This window comes from Anoplopoma fimbria, chromosome 19 (assembly GCF_027596085.1).
Source record: "Anoplopoma fimbria isolate UVic2021 breed Golden Eagle Sablefish chromosome 19, Afim_UVic_2022, whole genome shotgun sequence".
Taxonomy (NCBI): Eukaryota; Metazoa; Chordata; class Actinopteri; order Perciformes; family Anoplopomatidae; genus Anoplopoma; species Anoplopoma fimbria.
In genome coordinates, this window is record NC_072467.1 from 26058727 (window position 1) to 26072666 (window position 13940).

Consider the following 13940-nt stretch of genomic DNA (forward strand, 5'->3'; position numbering starts at 1 on the left):
TAGAGCATTTAAACGTACTAATTCTTATTTACAAATATATTTGGTAAAACCCTGATTAATTTCAACAGTATTTAAACCCAACTTTGCAACTATTTAAAGATAAAACACTTGAAGATCTCAAAATACTTAATAGCAAAAACAAAAACAAAAAAAAAGAGAAAATAAAAACCTGCTTGTTTCTTTCTTTGATCCAAAAACACTTTTCACTAAAAAAGTACCTTTCAGTTACACTTCAATGGCCTTATACCAGTAGGACAAGCACAGTATTTCACTTTAAGTACACAGAAATACTGTGTTAGTACTGTTCTGAGGCAGTTTCCACCCTTTAAATACTTGTATATCTTCTTCACTGTCCCATAATAAGCAGGTTGAGTCACTGGAATAAGGCGACAGTAAAGTAACCTTCTCTCGTTTTTTTTTTTACCTCCGTTTTAAAAGTCTCACCAAACCAAACAAATACTTCAAATACTGTGATAGAATAAAACTATGGTCCCCAAGTACACAACTGTAGTACAGTGTAACAAGTACGGATAACAAGTACGAATACTAAAAGTCAAAGGTCGTCAGGTACATAGTCTGTACACCATGGAGGGAGGTTTTCACAGCAGAGTCAGATAGGAGGAGGTGGAGTCAGAGGAGGTGGAGTCAGAGGAGGTGGAGTCAGATAGGAGGAGGAGGCGGAGTCAGATAGGAGGTGGAGGTGGAGTCAGAGGAGGTGGAGTCAGATAGGAGGTGGAGGCGGAGTCAGAGGAGGTGGAGTCAGATAGGAGGTGGAGTCAGAGGAGGTGGAGTCAGATGAGGTGGAGTCAGATAGGAGGTGGAGTCAGAGGAGGTGGAGTCAGATAGGAGGAGGAGGTGGAGTCAGAGGAGGTGGAGTCAGATAGGAGGAGGAGGCGGAGTCAGATAGGAGGTGGAGTCAGATAGGAGGTGGGGGTGGAGTCAGATAGGAGGTGGAGGTGGACTCATGTGAGGTGGAGGCGGGGTCAGATAGGAGGAGGAGGAGTCTATTTGCTGTTGTTGTTGTTTTCATGCAGGTCTCTGTGGAGGATCCAGATGTCCTCGTGTGATTGGTTGTTCTCGTTGATGCTGTTGCGGTAGTCGTAGTTGTTGTTGCTGCTGCTGCCTGGAGGAATCGGCTTCGTTCTGCTGCTGTTGGTGTTGGTGGAGTTTCTGCTGCGGCTGGAGGGCGTCTGGGTTCGGCTGCTGGTGGAGGCGGAGGTTGAGGTGGAGGATGCGACGGTGGAGGCTCGAGTCTGCTGCCCCCTGCTGCTCGGGACGGGGAGATGCGATTTGGCGCGGGAGCCCGAACGCCGGTCGCTGCTCTGGACGGACGTCTGGCTGCTGCTGCTGGACTGATGGACGACAAGCTGCAAAGAAACCAGATGTGAGTTTAACACTCTCTATTATTTACTATAACTCTTTTTATACATTTTTTATGAAATACTATTTAATCAAGGTTTCTTTTACATTTTTTGGACATACTATACTATGAGGTTTTTTTTACATTTAATTTAACATACTATAATAAGTCTTTTTTTCTAAATTCATGACATACTATACTATGAGTTTTTTTAAATAATTTTTTTATGTAGTACTATATGATTTGTAATTTTTTTTAACATACTTTAGTGTCTTTTTTATATTATGAAATACTATACTAAGACTTTTTTTTACAAATTTAATGACATACTTTTTTACTGACTTTTTTTTTTTGAAATACTATACATTTTTCTTGAAATACTATACTATGATTTTCTTTTTTACATCGTAATGATATATATATATATATACACACATTCTATGGGGGTTTTATTATATTTTATAGACACTTTACTCTGTCTTTTTTATATGATGACATACTATACTATGACTTTATTTACAAATTTAATGAAATACTATCCTTTCAGGTTTTTTGTTTTTTTTGACATACTATATATGAAAAGTGTTGAGTGCAGGCTCTCAGAAAAGTTCTGTATTTTTTATTAATTATCTAGTGCAGACACGAGTCTGATGCTCAAGGTTCTGAAACAGTTTAATGTTGTTCAGGAATGCAGAAGGATAACAATACAAATAATTAATAAATTCAACTTACTTATTTCAACAAGCTACAATATACCGTCAATTTGCTGCAACACCAAAACAACGACATATTTCAGTACATTCATAATAATACTGGACGGGTTAATTATGTGTGAGGTAAAACCAAAACACACGACACACATGATTAAAAGTTGTACAAAACAATCACACACAAAACTAATACAAAACCCTGAGCTGTCAGTCATTCATGTTTTTATTTCCCGTCCTCTCACCGTCTGCGCTTGCTGCTGGACGGCGGTTTCCTGCTCGGCCGTGTGGGGGGGCGCCCCGTCACTGGGAGAACTGGAGAACAGGATCAGGTCGTCTTTGGCCCGAGAGATCTGAAGAAGATGAAGGAGAGCGAACGTTAGTGATGAACAGGTGAGGACTGTCATTATATGTAAATGACAGGGTGGGATGTCGGTGAGCAGGTGTCATCAGGGTCAAGCAGGTCTGAGATCAGGGGATTACTGTTTAAAAACTGATACCAATAATTTAGAAACAAAGAGATTAAGTTGTTGGTAAAGCATTTCTTTGAGGGATCTTTGCATTGCTAAACAATTGCAAATATATCTATTACATTTTAGTTTTTCACCAAAAACTGTGTGGAAATATCTGTAAAACAGCATTGAAGTCATCTACGGACACTTAACTCTAATGTCAGACTAATTAAATACAAAGTCTAGCATTGATTTGTTAAAATAAAACTAAAAATTTCAAGAATAAAACACCAAAATCAACCAGATAAATACGTCTAAGCCCTCATCTCCAACAGCACAGGAGCTTCTTAAAGGTAAACCTCACCAACATGCCAAATGGTCTCTATATTTGGAAGGGTGACAGCGATGAATTAAAGAGTCAAAACATGTGACCTAAAGGCAGCGTGGTTGGAGATGGCAGCGTAATTGAGACCAGAGAGAAACCTTTCTGAACGGCTCAACTGTTTCCAAAGAGGTTTATTTAGTATCTGGCTGGATGACAGAGACACACAGTGGTAGTCAGAGGTACATGTGTGTGTATTTGTCCTTCAGTACAGGTGCTAAATTCAAAATATAGCAGTAAAGATGTATAAAAGTCATATCATAGTATGTCATAAGAAATTAAAAAAAGTAATTGTATAGTATGCCATAAAAAAGTAATAGTATCCCATGTCAAAAAAGTCACAGTATAGTATGTCTTAAAATGTAAAAGAAACACTTCTTATTAGGTTCCCAAAGTATCATGTGATAAATGGTATGGATGCTATAAATAGCCACTGTACTATGTAAAGAACGCTGTTGTGTGAAACCTGATGTTCATGAGTATGCACACCATCCTTGTGTGTGTGTGTGTGTGTGTGTGTGTTGTTTGTTTTTTTTTTTAAGTGAAATACTGCATACAAAGTATTGACTGTTGCATGCAGCATGCATTCAATTGGGACAGAATATTTGTCGCAACAGTGACTTAGACTTTCTTTGCTCGTTTATCCTGTGTGCAAAGGATTGTGGGTCAGAATAGGCAGAAAAGCTTGATAGCTTGCATACTGCAAAATGTAACAGGATCCAGTTTTTTGGCATACTGCATTTGAAATACTATGTATTGGGACAATCTTTTCACATACTAGATAGTATGGGTATTGGAATGCACAGATACAGAAAAAATACACACTATAATGAGGGTTTATAAAGTTTTGAAAAAGAGAAGATCTGTTCAGATGGGTGACAGGGTGACAGGGTGACGTTACCTTGCTGATGTCCGGCTCTGACTTGCTGGAGCACAAAGTCTGCAGCTCTCTGATTAAATCCGTCTCGTCGTCAGAGAACACAGACAGACCTACAGGCTCCCTGCAAGACACAATGAAATTCAATTTAGTGACATGTTCTAGTTTTTCAAAACACACACATGTAACATCACAACATGCTTATGATCGTCAGCAGAACACAAACCTCTGAGCGTTGCCGTTGGCGATGAAGCTGACATCAGTGCTGGACAGTGAACCTGCAAACACAAGCACATATGAAGAAACATGTAAGTGAAACAGGACTTTATAAAGGGGCAGTTCACTCAAACCACAAACATATTTAACACTACAGGAATCTGAACAGGTAAATATTGTTTTTGTTCTTTACCAGGTTCTCAGGATTATCCATTGAATCTTTTCTGTCAACAGTTTTAATAAGAAACAGCCTGCTAGTAATGGTAAAATAAACCATTAACACTGAGGTCTGTGGGTTGACCTGATTAAGAGGGACGTAGTTTGAATGACAGCAGGATGCATCACATGATAAACCTGTCAAACAACGCCCACTAGTGGATACTGCTGAAACTGGAACCTCAGAAATCCACATTTCTTTACGTAGCTGTCCAGACCCTTGAACCTCACAAAGTCTGCCCCCTTTCAAAGAACCCAAATGCACCCTTGTTTTATGATTTATTAATGGTGCGTTCAGGTGGTCCTCGTCAATTTGTAAAGTCAGGAATTATCAATCATTTTTTAATACTGATTATGTTATTAAAAATCAAAGTTTATGGATATATATGTTTTTTATTTAACTGGTGCGTTGTTTACCAGTTGTTATTCATTATGAATTGAAGTTAAATGTCACATCATGTACTGTTAACTTGGTTATTGGGGAAACTGTTCAAGTTCATTAATGGTTCCTACACTACAGTTATTAATTATTTAACATACTATGTCTTTTTTTTATTCATGACATACTATACTATGACATTTTTTATGAAATACTTTACTGTGAGGTTTTTTTTACATTTTATTTAACACTATGACTTTTTATGTTATTGACAAACTATACTTTAGTCTTTTTTATTGTATTTCACATACTATACTATGTGTTTTTTTTGTCTCTGTGAGGCTAGACGATGTCATTTACTTTAAGGTCATCTGAAGGGCACAGTGTCGTGGTTTCTTCAGAAGATCCAAACCTGTGACTTGGAAGGCAGGAGTAACTTCTTACCCTCTCTGAAGGAACCTCCAGAGCTCCAGCTCAGGGCGGGGCTTCCCTTCTTCCGAGGACTGGTGTTGGATCGTCTCAACTTGCCGCTGTCCCGTCCCTTCCTACCTCCTCCGTTACCGCTTCCTTTATAGGAGCCGATGGCCGACAGAGGGAAGGTCCCGCCTCGAAACTCCAGAAGATACCTGTCAATCTCTGCAGGAGATAAAGAAAACACATCAGTATTGTTTTATGTCATACTGTCTTTTCTATTCCCCAGTATGAATGAACCCTCTTCGTGATCACACACCGTGTCGAGGCAGAGGGCAGCCTTGGAGGACAGACTTGTTGACCAGGATGCTGAGGGCGGCTTTCACCACAGCCTGCTGCCCGGCAGTAAGGCCGCAGTTGCTAGGAGACGATCGCTGCGTCGACGGCGATGAGGAAGAGGAGGAGGTGCTGGAGGAGGAGGAGGAGGAGCAGCGCTTGGCTGTTACCCGCGAGATGATGGCTTCCTCCACGCGGGGGACGACCACGGCGTTCCAGAGCCGAGCCAACCACCTGTAGACACACAGATACACACATTAGCCTCACTGTCAGGCTGCATGTGTTTAGAACAAATATAGTATGTCATAAAACCTTTTTGTTTTTTAAATCATTAATAATAGCGCATAGAATGCCATCTAAAATAGTACGGTATGTCAAAAAAATCGTTAAAACTTTATACTATAGAATATCAAAAAAGATTCAATGTAAGGTATGCCATTGACATTTGTCACAATATAGTTCATAAAAAAAGTCTGTAGTAAGTAAAAGAAATGGCTAAGTATAGTATGTCGAATAATGCAATATATGTCATATAATAGTTTGCCAAAATGTCATAAAAAATACCATAGTATTGTATGTAAAAAAAATACCAGAAAATGTCATAGTATAGTATGTCCAAAAAAGTCATAACATTTTTATAGTATAGTATGCAAAAAAGTCATGAAATAACATAGTATCGTATGTCAAATTAATGTCATAAAAATGTTATCGTATTGTATGTCAGAAAAGTAATAAAAATACTATAGTATAGTTTAACATAAAAAACATATGGTATAGTATGTCATAAGAAATTTCATATTATAGTATATCAAAAAAGTCATAAAATATGCCATAAAAATGACATAGTATAGTAATAAAAATAAAAAAGTCATATAAATGCCATATTATTGTATGTTAAAAAAAAGCAATAAGAATGTCATAGAATAGTATGACAAAAAAAAAATAAAAATCATAAAAATGTTAAGAGTAGAGTATGTCAAAAGTCATTTTGCCACATCAATGAACATACAGACGCACCAGCGTGTACACACCTGACGACTGCCTGCGTGTTGTTCGGGACCACAGGGCAGGACAGGAAGAGCTGCGGGCCCAGCAAAGCCTCATGGGTACCCAGACGGGACAAACAGGCGTTGAGCTGCTGCCAAACCAGACTCACCCACAACACACAGCGCTCCATGACGCCATCAGGTGACCAAACTCCAGACCCCATCTGGAGAGGTGGTAGAGGAAGGGATGAAGTTTTATTTTTGCTGAAAAGACTTTTGGAATTACATATTTGACTCCAGCAGTGAACACAACATCTCCGTCTTTGGCAGCTGGAACTAAACCTCTCACTGACCTTATGAAGCAGTTTTCTACGGAGGTGTCTTCCCAGCAGGCCGTGCAGCGGCTCCTGATCCCAGCGCAGGGTCACCCAGCGGAAATGCTGCTGCAGGCGGAGCTCTGATCCCTGGAGGCGGGGCTTTGACAGCGTCGCAATCAGGAAGCTGCCTTCGCAAAAGCGGTGTGGACCTGAGGGAGGAATCAATAGGAAGGACCAGAAAGTTGATTCATTTTCCATTATTTTGGTGGTTTCATAAGATAACACTCAGTTTATCTCAATACTAAGGACAATTTTTGTATATTTGTTGCACTTTTTCAAGTTATTCTGCTGATTGCATGGTATTATTTTGAATATTAATATGTTATTATCAGATATTAATCCTGGATAGAACCTGCATAAACATGACAACCCGTATCTGAAAGGTTTAGCAGGACATAATAAAGAACTTTATCTTTTGTAGAATATGGGAACATGAATTGTATTTAAAGCAGAATAAAGATTTTCTACATGTTTTATTGTACGATGAGATTTTCTGGTTGTATTAAAAATGCATTAAGCAAATTTGTGTCTCTTTTCCTCGACAAATAAATCTGCTTTTAGTATTTAAACATTAAATTAATACAATATTAATCTCTAGTAATAAATATTGAGAATATAATGCTATATTTATCAAACCTAGAAGACTTTAACTGTTTGAATATGGTTCAAGTCAAAGCCCTTCTGCAGTGAGTCGTACCGGTGTTGAGAACCAGCGGTGAACCAGAGCCCCGGTTGTCCAGACTGTGGCAGAGGTCTCCCAGCAGCCCTGTTAGGGATGAAGCCTTCTCCAGTCCTTCCAGCAACACCACCACACAGTGACCAGTGTGACCGCCTGGCAGCCCGACCCCTGACCCCATCGCTGGAACCAGGAAACCTGAGACAGGGAAGAGACACGAGAGAACAATGAGACTTTCCAACGACAACTAACTCATTCCTGGTTATACTGTTTAAGTGTTTCTCTGAAAACTTCTCTGAAATATTCTATTCTCTTGTTAGTTTATTTACGGATTACAGCACAAAGTGTTTTACTGTGTATGATTATGTATGCGACGAATAAACATGATTTCATTAATGTTGCTGCACCTATTTCTACTTACTCTATTGACCACCTATGTCCAATTAACCCTTAAATGTGAGTACCTGGGTTTAAGTTTAAGTTGTTATAAAAAAGACATAGTATGTCATAAAAAACATAGTATAGTATGTCATAAAAAACATAGTATAGTATGTCATAAAAAACATAGTATAGTATGTCATAAAAACGTCATAGTATATAGTATGTCATAAAAACGTCATAGTATAGTATGTCATAAAAACGTCAAAGAAAGTCATAATATAGTATGTCATAAAAAAGTCATAGTATATAGTATGTGGCATAAAATGTCATAAAAAACATAGTATAGTATGTAATAAAAACGTCCAAAAAAGTCATAATATAGTATGTCATTAAAAAAAGTCATAGTATATAGTATGTCATAAAAAGTAATAAAAAAGTCACAGTATATTATGTCATAAAAAAACGTCATAACAAAAGTCATAGTATATTATGTTATCAAAGAGTCAAAGCATAGTGTGCCATAAAAAAAGTAGCAGTGGATTGTATGTGATTAGAAAGTCATATCATAGTATGTCATAAGAAATTAAAAAAAGTAATTGTATAGTATGCCATAAAAAAGTAATAGTATCCCATGTCAAAAAAGTCACAGTATAGTATGTCTTAAAATGTAAAAGAAACACTTTTGATTATTAGGTTCCCAAAGTATCATGTGATAAATGGTATGGATGCTATAAATAGCCACTGTACTATGTAAAGAACGCTGTTGTGTGAAACCTGATGTTCATGAGTATGCACACCATCCTTGCGTGTGTGTGTGTGTGTGTGTGTGTGTGTGTGTGTGTGTGTGTGTGTGTGTGGTTGTGTTGTGTGTGTCCCTACCACAGGTGATGAAAGTCTCCAGCAGCTGCTCTTTGGTCAGGCTCTCGTCCACCTCCACCCTCACCACGTCACATCCGAGCCCGCCCATCTCATGCTTGGACTGGTGGAGACGAGAGAGAGAGAGAGAGAGAGAGAGAGAGAGAGAGAGAGAGAGAGGTAAGAAGGGAGCACGTTGTCATGGAAACAAAGAAAATCTACTACTACTACTATGCGCCGGGAGAAACAGCAGCAAGAGGAGAATTTCAATGAGCAGGGAGGGCTTTTCCAGACACACCGCTGCTATCAAAGAGAGCACAGTCAAGATGCATTGTTCATTTCTTTCTTTTTAAATGTCGTAATATATTAATATTATAAATATATATACAATTATATGTATTAAGGTCAAGGTATACGGTATTAAACTGTGGATAAAGGATGAAATAAAGACGAGAGAAAAGAAAATATGAACAGAAGCAGTCCTCTTATTGAATATTTATTATATATATATATAAATATTATCATACTAATTAATGAAACACCGTCATCAATTATCAGTTTAAACGAAGTCGTTTCAGAGAGGTCATTGTAAATAAATCTAATCCAATTTAAACTTCCTTATAACCTTGAACATTTCTTTTTTATAGCATTCTTTTTTCTCTGCCTGCTCATATCAGATTTCAGTGCTACTGCAGAAAAGAAAATCCATATTTATAAAAAAATTTAAATGTCAACACTATTGATTATTCAGTTCTGCTGTGTGAGATATCTCTGACCTGTAGGTGCATTGAAGCAGGACTGGACCAGCTGCTGACCTGCAGCGTGTTTCATGTTTCATCATGTTGGTTTTTACTATTTGCATCATATTTCTGTTTTATTGCATCATTCTGTGCAACAGAGCCAAATCTACCTTCGCTTTAAGAGGGAGGAGAAATGGGGACTTTTCGATGTTTCTCAAACCTCCAAAATTAAAAAAGCTCAAGGTGGAGTGGATTTACTTCTAACAGAAATCTCTTTAAGTGGGGTTAAGTCAGCTCTCTCCTTCACTCAGACATCAAAATGAAGCCTAACTTCACCTGATTAGATATACGCACCACTCTGGTATGTCATTGGTACTGGAATCCCATGTTAGATATTCTAGTAACATCAGCTAAAACCTCTCATACACTCCAAAAATCAGTTTCTAAATTGAGTATATGTGATGTGAAAAAGAGGCTTCATTCAACAAGAGCTGTGATTCATTTTTTATTTTTTTTCAGGATTGTTTTATTGTGTATGTATTATGAGAGACCCGACCAGGGCTGCACAATTAATTGAATAATAATCACAATCACGATTTTCCCCACGATTAAATGAACATTTCTGGGCTGTGATATTGGTGTTTAAAACTAAAAGCGCTTCCTAAACTAACAGCAGGCCACACGGGGCGATCCAGATGTTTTGGCGTTCACTTTTGGCTCGTGAAAGACTTTACTGAATGTTGCAGCTGCAGAGTAAAAAGGTAATAGATTGTAAAGTTCTTGTTTTAGAGAGCAGATGGGCAAAAGGAAAATGCACTGAATTCAAGTGAAGAGAAACAGTTTTTTTAAGTCTTTTTTTGATGCAAAGATTTGTTAATTATCAAGAATGCAGCACAAAGCCAAAATTAATTTATTTGTTGATTTATTTTGGGGTGAAAGGTTTTGGTATATTTTATTTTTCTTCTAGAAATTGCTCTGTGAATAAAGAACATTTGTATTTTGATGCAAAGATTTGCATATTAGCAGGAATGTTGCATAAGATCGGAGTGAAAGCAGTGCTGTTCAGTAAGAATTTGTAAGTAAATATTCTCTCCCTGAAATCAATAAATATTTAAGAATTCATGAAGAATAATCGTGATCTTAATATGGATGAAAATAATCATAATTATCATTTTGGCCATAATTGTGCTACGGCTAGAAGTCGTATGTACATTGCATTTATGGCATTTTATTTAAATGTAGCAATATCTACATGTATCATCTCTGTCAAATAAATGGAAAAAAGCAGGTTTAGCTTATAGTTTGAATAATTCCCTTTAAACGTTGAATGTAACGCTCCGTCATGGAGGCCGGTAGCTTCTTGTATCAGAGTTCATGTGAGGTGGAGGACGTACCTTGATGCAGCGGGCCACCAGATTGGCGATGTATTCCTGACAGCTGCCCTCGAGCCCGTGAAAGATGAGGTTCCCGTACTGTTCCACCTGAGAGGAGGGAGAGAGAAACAGCTGGATGAGTTGGTTTATAAATGAACTGACAATACAAAGGTGGTAATAGTGAGAATAATGAAGTTATGCATGCGATGATGATGATGAACTGGAGGAATCGTGGCTTTAACACCGCTGCACTGTTTGAAAAAGTCACTTAAACCAGTGGGATTGTCTTAAAATCAGATTTGCACTTCTGCAAAAAATTTAAATAACACACTTACTGGATAATTTATACAAAAGTCTGTATATCAATTATTTAAAAATATGTATTTTTTTAAGCTAGAAGTGCACAGTCAGGCTGCACTAATATTATTATTAAATTAAATATTAAATTATTATAAACTATTTGTAGAGTAGGATTCCAGGGGTGGCTGCTTAGGAATTTTCCAGATCAAAACATTTCCAATAATTTCAGAGCGTTTTGAAGTCTATTCATTAATGTTAATTGATCTAATAATAAACAAGATTAGCTCATTTAATGCGCTGAATCACTTTATTCAAATTGAGGATTTTGTTCCAAGATTTACATTTTGTTACAACTGACTTAAAGTTGTTCCCAATAACCTGCTAACTTTAAATTAAAATTCTTTACACATTTATTCAAGCAGCCTTGCACTCTGCATATTTGCACTTTTATCTACACTTCATTGTCGTTGGTTTTTATGCGTTTTATGTTCATATATATATACTTTTGCATTTTTATATTTCCGTGTACAAAATAGTTAAATGTTTATCCTTTTTTCTTCTGGGACTTCCTTGATTTTTTGTTTATTTGTCTGTTTCTGTGAACTAGTGAGCGTAAGAAACCGGAGTCAAATTCCTTGTATGCATACAAGCACAACATGGCCAATAAAGCTGATTCTGATTCTGAAAGCTTAAACTAAACACCTGAAATGAAATGTAACTTTATCATCAATGAGCGGATAAATAATTGAGCCTCTGTATTAAGGAGAGAAGGAATTCTATTCTGGGTATGTTGACTATAAAAGGAGAAAATCAGCTCTTAGTACCAATAGTATCTTAAACAAATATGTTGCTGACAGCTTCACAAACCATCCTCCTTATTATATTCCTCTAAATTAAAATACTTCATGATTTATTGATTAACTGAAGAAAAAAAAAAACATGGAGTTATTAATAATAGAATTGTTGCAGCCCAGACTTCCATAACTCAGTTGCCACGGCGATGATCTAAGCCGTGAACCACATTTGGTTGTGAAGCCTCGCTGTGGATTAAAAGCCTCGGCTTACTGTCAGACTGGAAATATAAATCAGTCACGAGAGGAGGGATTGAAAACTAAATCTCCTCCACGAGATGCTTCTTGTCTTCTCAGCGTGTCATTGATAGTTCTTTCATCGCCGTCTGGTTTATTGCTCTTGTAAAAATGTAAATTTGTTATCTTGATTTTCTCCTTCATCTCCATCATCTTCACCTGGATGCAGCCAGCAGGGGGCACTGTAGCTGTTTGAGCTTTCATGCTCACTTTCCCTTCATCTCTCTCTCTCTCTCTTTTTCTTTCTTTATCATTCTCTCGCTGCAGTCCTCTTCTATTTTTTGACGTCTTACTCATCTAATCCCTTTGCACTCCTTTGTTGTGTGTTTTTGCGTACCAGGCGGACGTAGTTGTGCAGCAGCGGCAGCGGGAAGAGGTGTTCCAGAGCCAGCTCATCCAGACACGACTCAGACAGACCTTTCAAAGAAAAACACACACACAATAAATCCTCAAATCCGCTCTGGTTTACACGCTCAGTGTCAGCGAACCGACAACAGCGAGCTCCGACTCTCCCTCAGTGACATCACACGGCTGCAAACCTCAAGGTGCCCTTGTGGTTAGACCGTCCAGAAAGAAAAAGAAACGCCACAGGTTCAATTCCCGCCGCGTTGAACAGCTGTTTGTCCTCAGGTGATTTTCATCTTGAGATAATGTGATAAGTGTGTGAGTCACTTAATAGCTCTTAATGCTTTGTATCATCAGTGAGAGGTTCTAATCTGCTTCCTGAGGAAATCAAAACCCCTTACTCATCCCTCATCAAAGATTCTCATTAAACACTTTTTCTTCAGATCGTCACAGAATCATTTATCAACATTTTTTTTTTTTAATCACACTCCGTACACAACACTGGTTAAACATCCATTTGAGATGTGGAGAGTAATTAATTACCGCTTTCCAAAAATCTTATTTCAAACCTTCTGTGTAATTAGATGTGACAATATGATGCGTTCACTTGTTTCAAATGCAAAAATAAGACAATCCACTATAATTTCCTCCATTCCAGATGGTGTAATTCGTCCACATTGCTTTATTCCATTTATTTCTTATTCTGTCTCGCCAGAAATTTGGTGGTTCTCAAATCAAAGTTTTATTCTAAAGGTCTGTAATTTTCTAGTTTTCTGGAAGGAACTTGCTCTTTTTATTTTTTGCCAGTTGTGGAGAAAATGGAGACAGAATTCTGAGAAAGTTAATTTAAGACAAGATTTCACGTGAGAAGAACCTTGATTTAACCCAACTGATCATTGAAAACTTCTCTTTCTTAGTTCCTTTCTGGGTAATTTAAGAAAAAACTGAGGCGACCACGTCACCTGGATGTCACCTGAAAAGAACCATTTACCGCAATTTACGACTAATTAGAGGGAAAATGGAGACGGTATTCATAAACGCGAGTCAATTACAATAAATTGCCGTCATAATCTAAAGAGTGCACAGCAGGTCGGCTGAACACGGAAAAGCATTGAATTTGTAGGTATACGATTTCAAAGTATATGGGGGATAAAGTTTGCAATGATACGTTGATGTCTACTCGGGTTTAAAGGAGGTTGTTCTCATGAGAAAACTTTTCTCAACTCGTATAACTGTTTTAGATTTCTGTCTCCATTTCCTCCACAAATAAGTGAGTTCCTTCCAGAAAACGAGGACATTAAAGACCTGTAAAATAAAACATAAGCATTACATTTTGATAAGATTGACTAGTAGTCAGAGGGAAGTGCGTATCTGGAGAGTTGACATGCATTTATGGAGGGAAATAGAAGCGTGGGGATAACTAGTCTGTAACTTCTAATCAAATTTCAATAAACATTTGATGAATAAGTCACAGTTGTTACAG

At 37.6% G+C, this 13940-nt stretch overlaps 1 protein-coding gene across 1 annotated transcript in view; it reads right to left on the reverse strand.

Moving 5' to 3' along the window:
- Positions 1-636: 636 nt before the first annotated feature.
- cttnbp2 (cortactin binding protein 2) overlaps positions 637-13940 on the reverse strand; it is an 88681-nt gene continuing 75377 nt past the window's right edge. Inside the window, 12 exon segments of the mRNA XM_054620239.1 lie at positions 637-1367; positions 2313-2420; positions 3803-3902; positions 4005-4056; positions 5034-5225; positions 5320-5570; positions 6368-6546; positions 6676-6848; positions 7397-7573; positions 8636-8735; positions 10746-10832; positions 12450-12529. Coding sequence (XP_054476214.1) covers positions 1005-1367; positions 2313-2420; positions 3803-3902; positions 4005-4056; positions 5034-5225; positions 5320-5570; positions 6368-6546; positions 6676-6848; positions 7397-7573; positions 8636-8735; positions 10746-10832; positions 12450-12529 — 1862 coding nt within the window. The 3' untranslated portion in view covers positions 637-1004.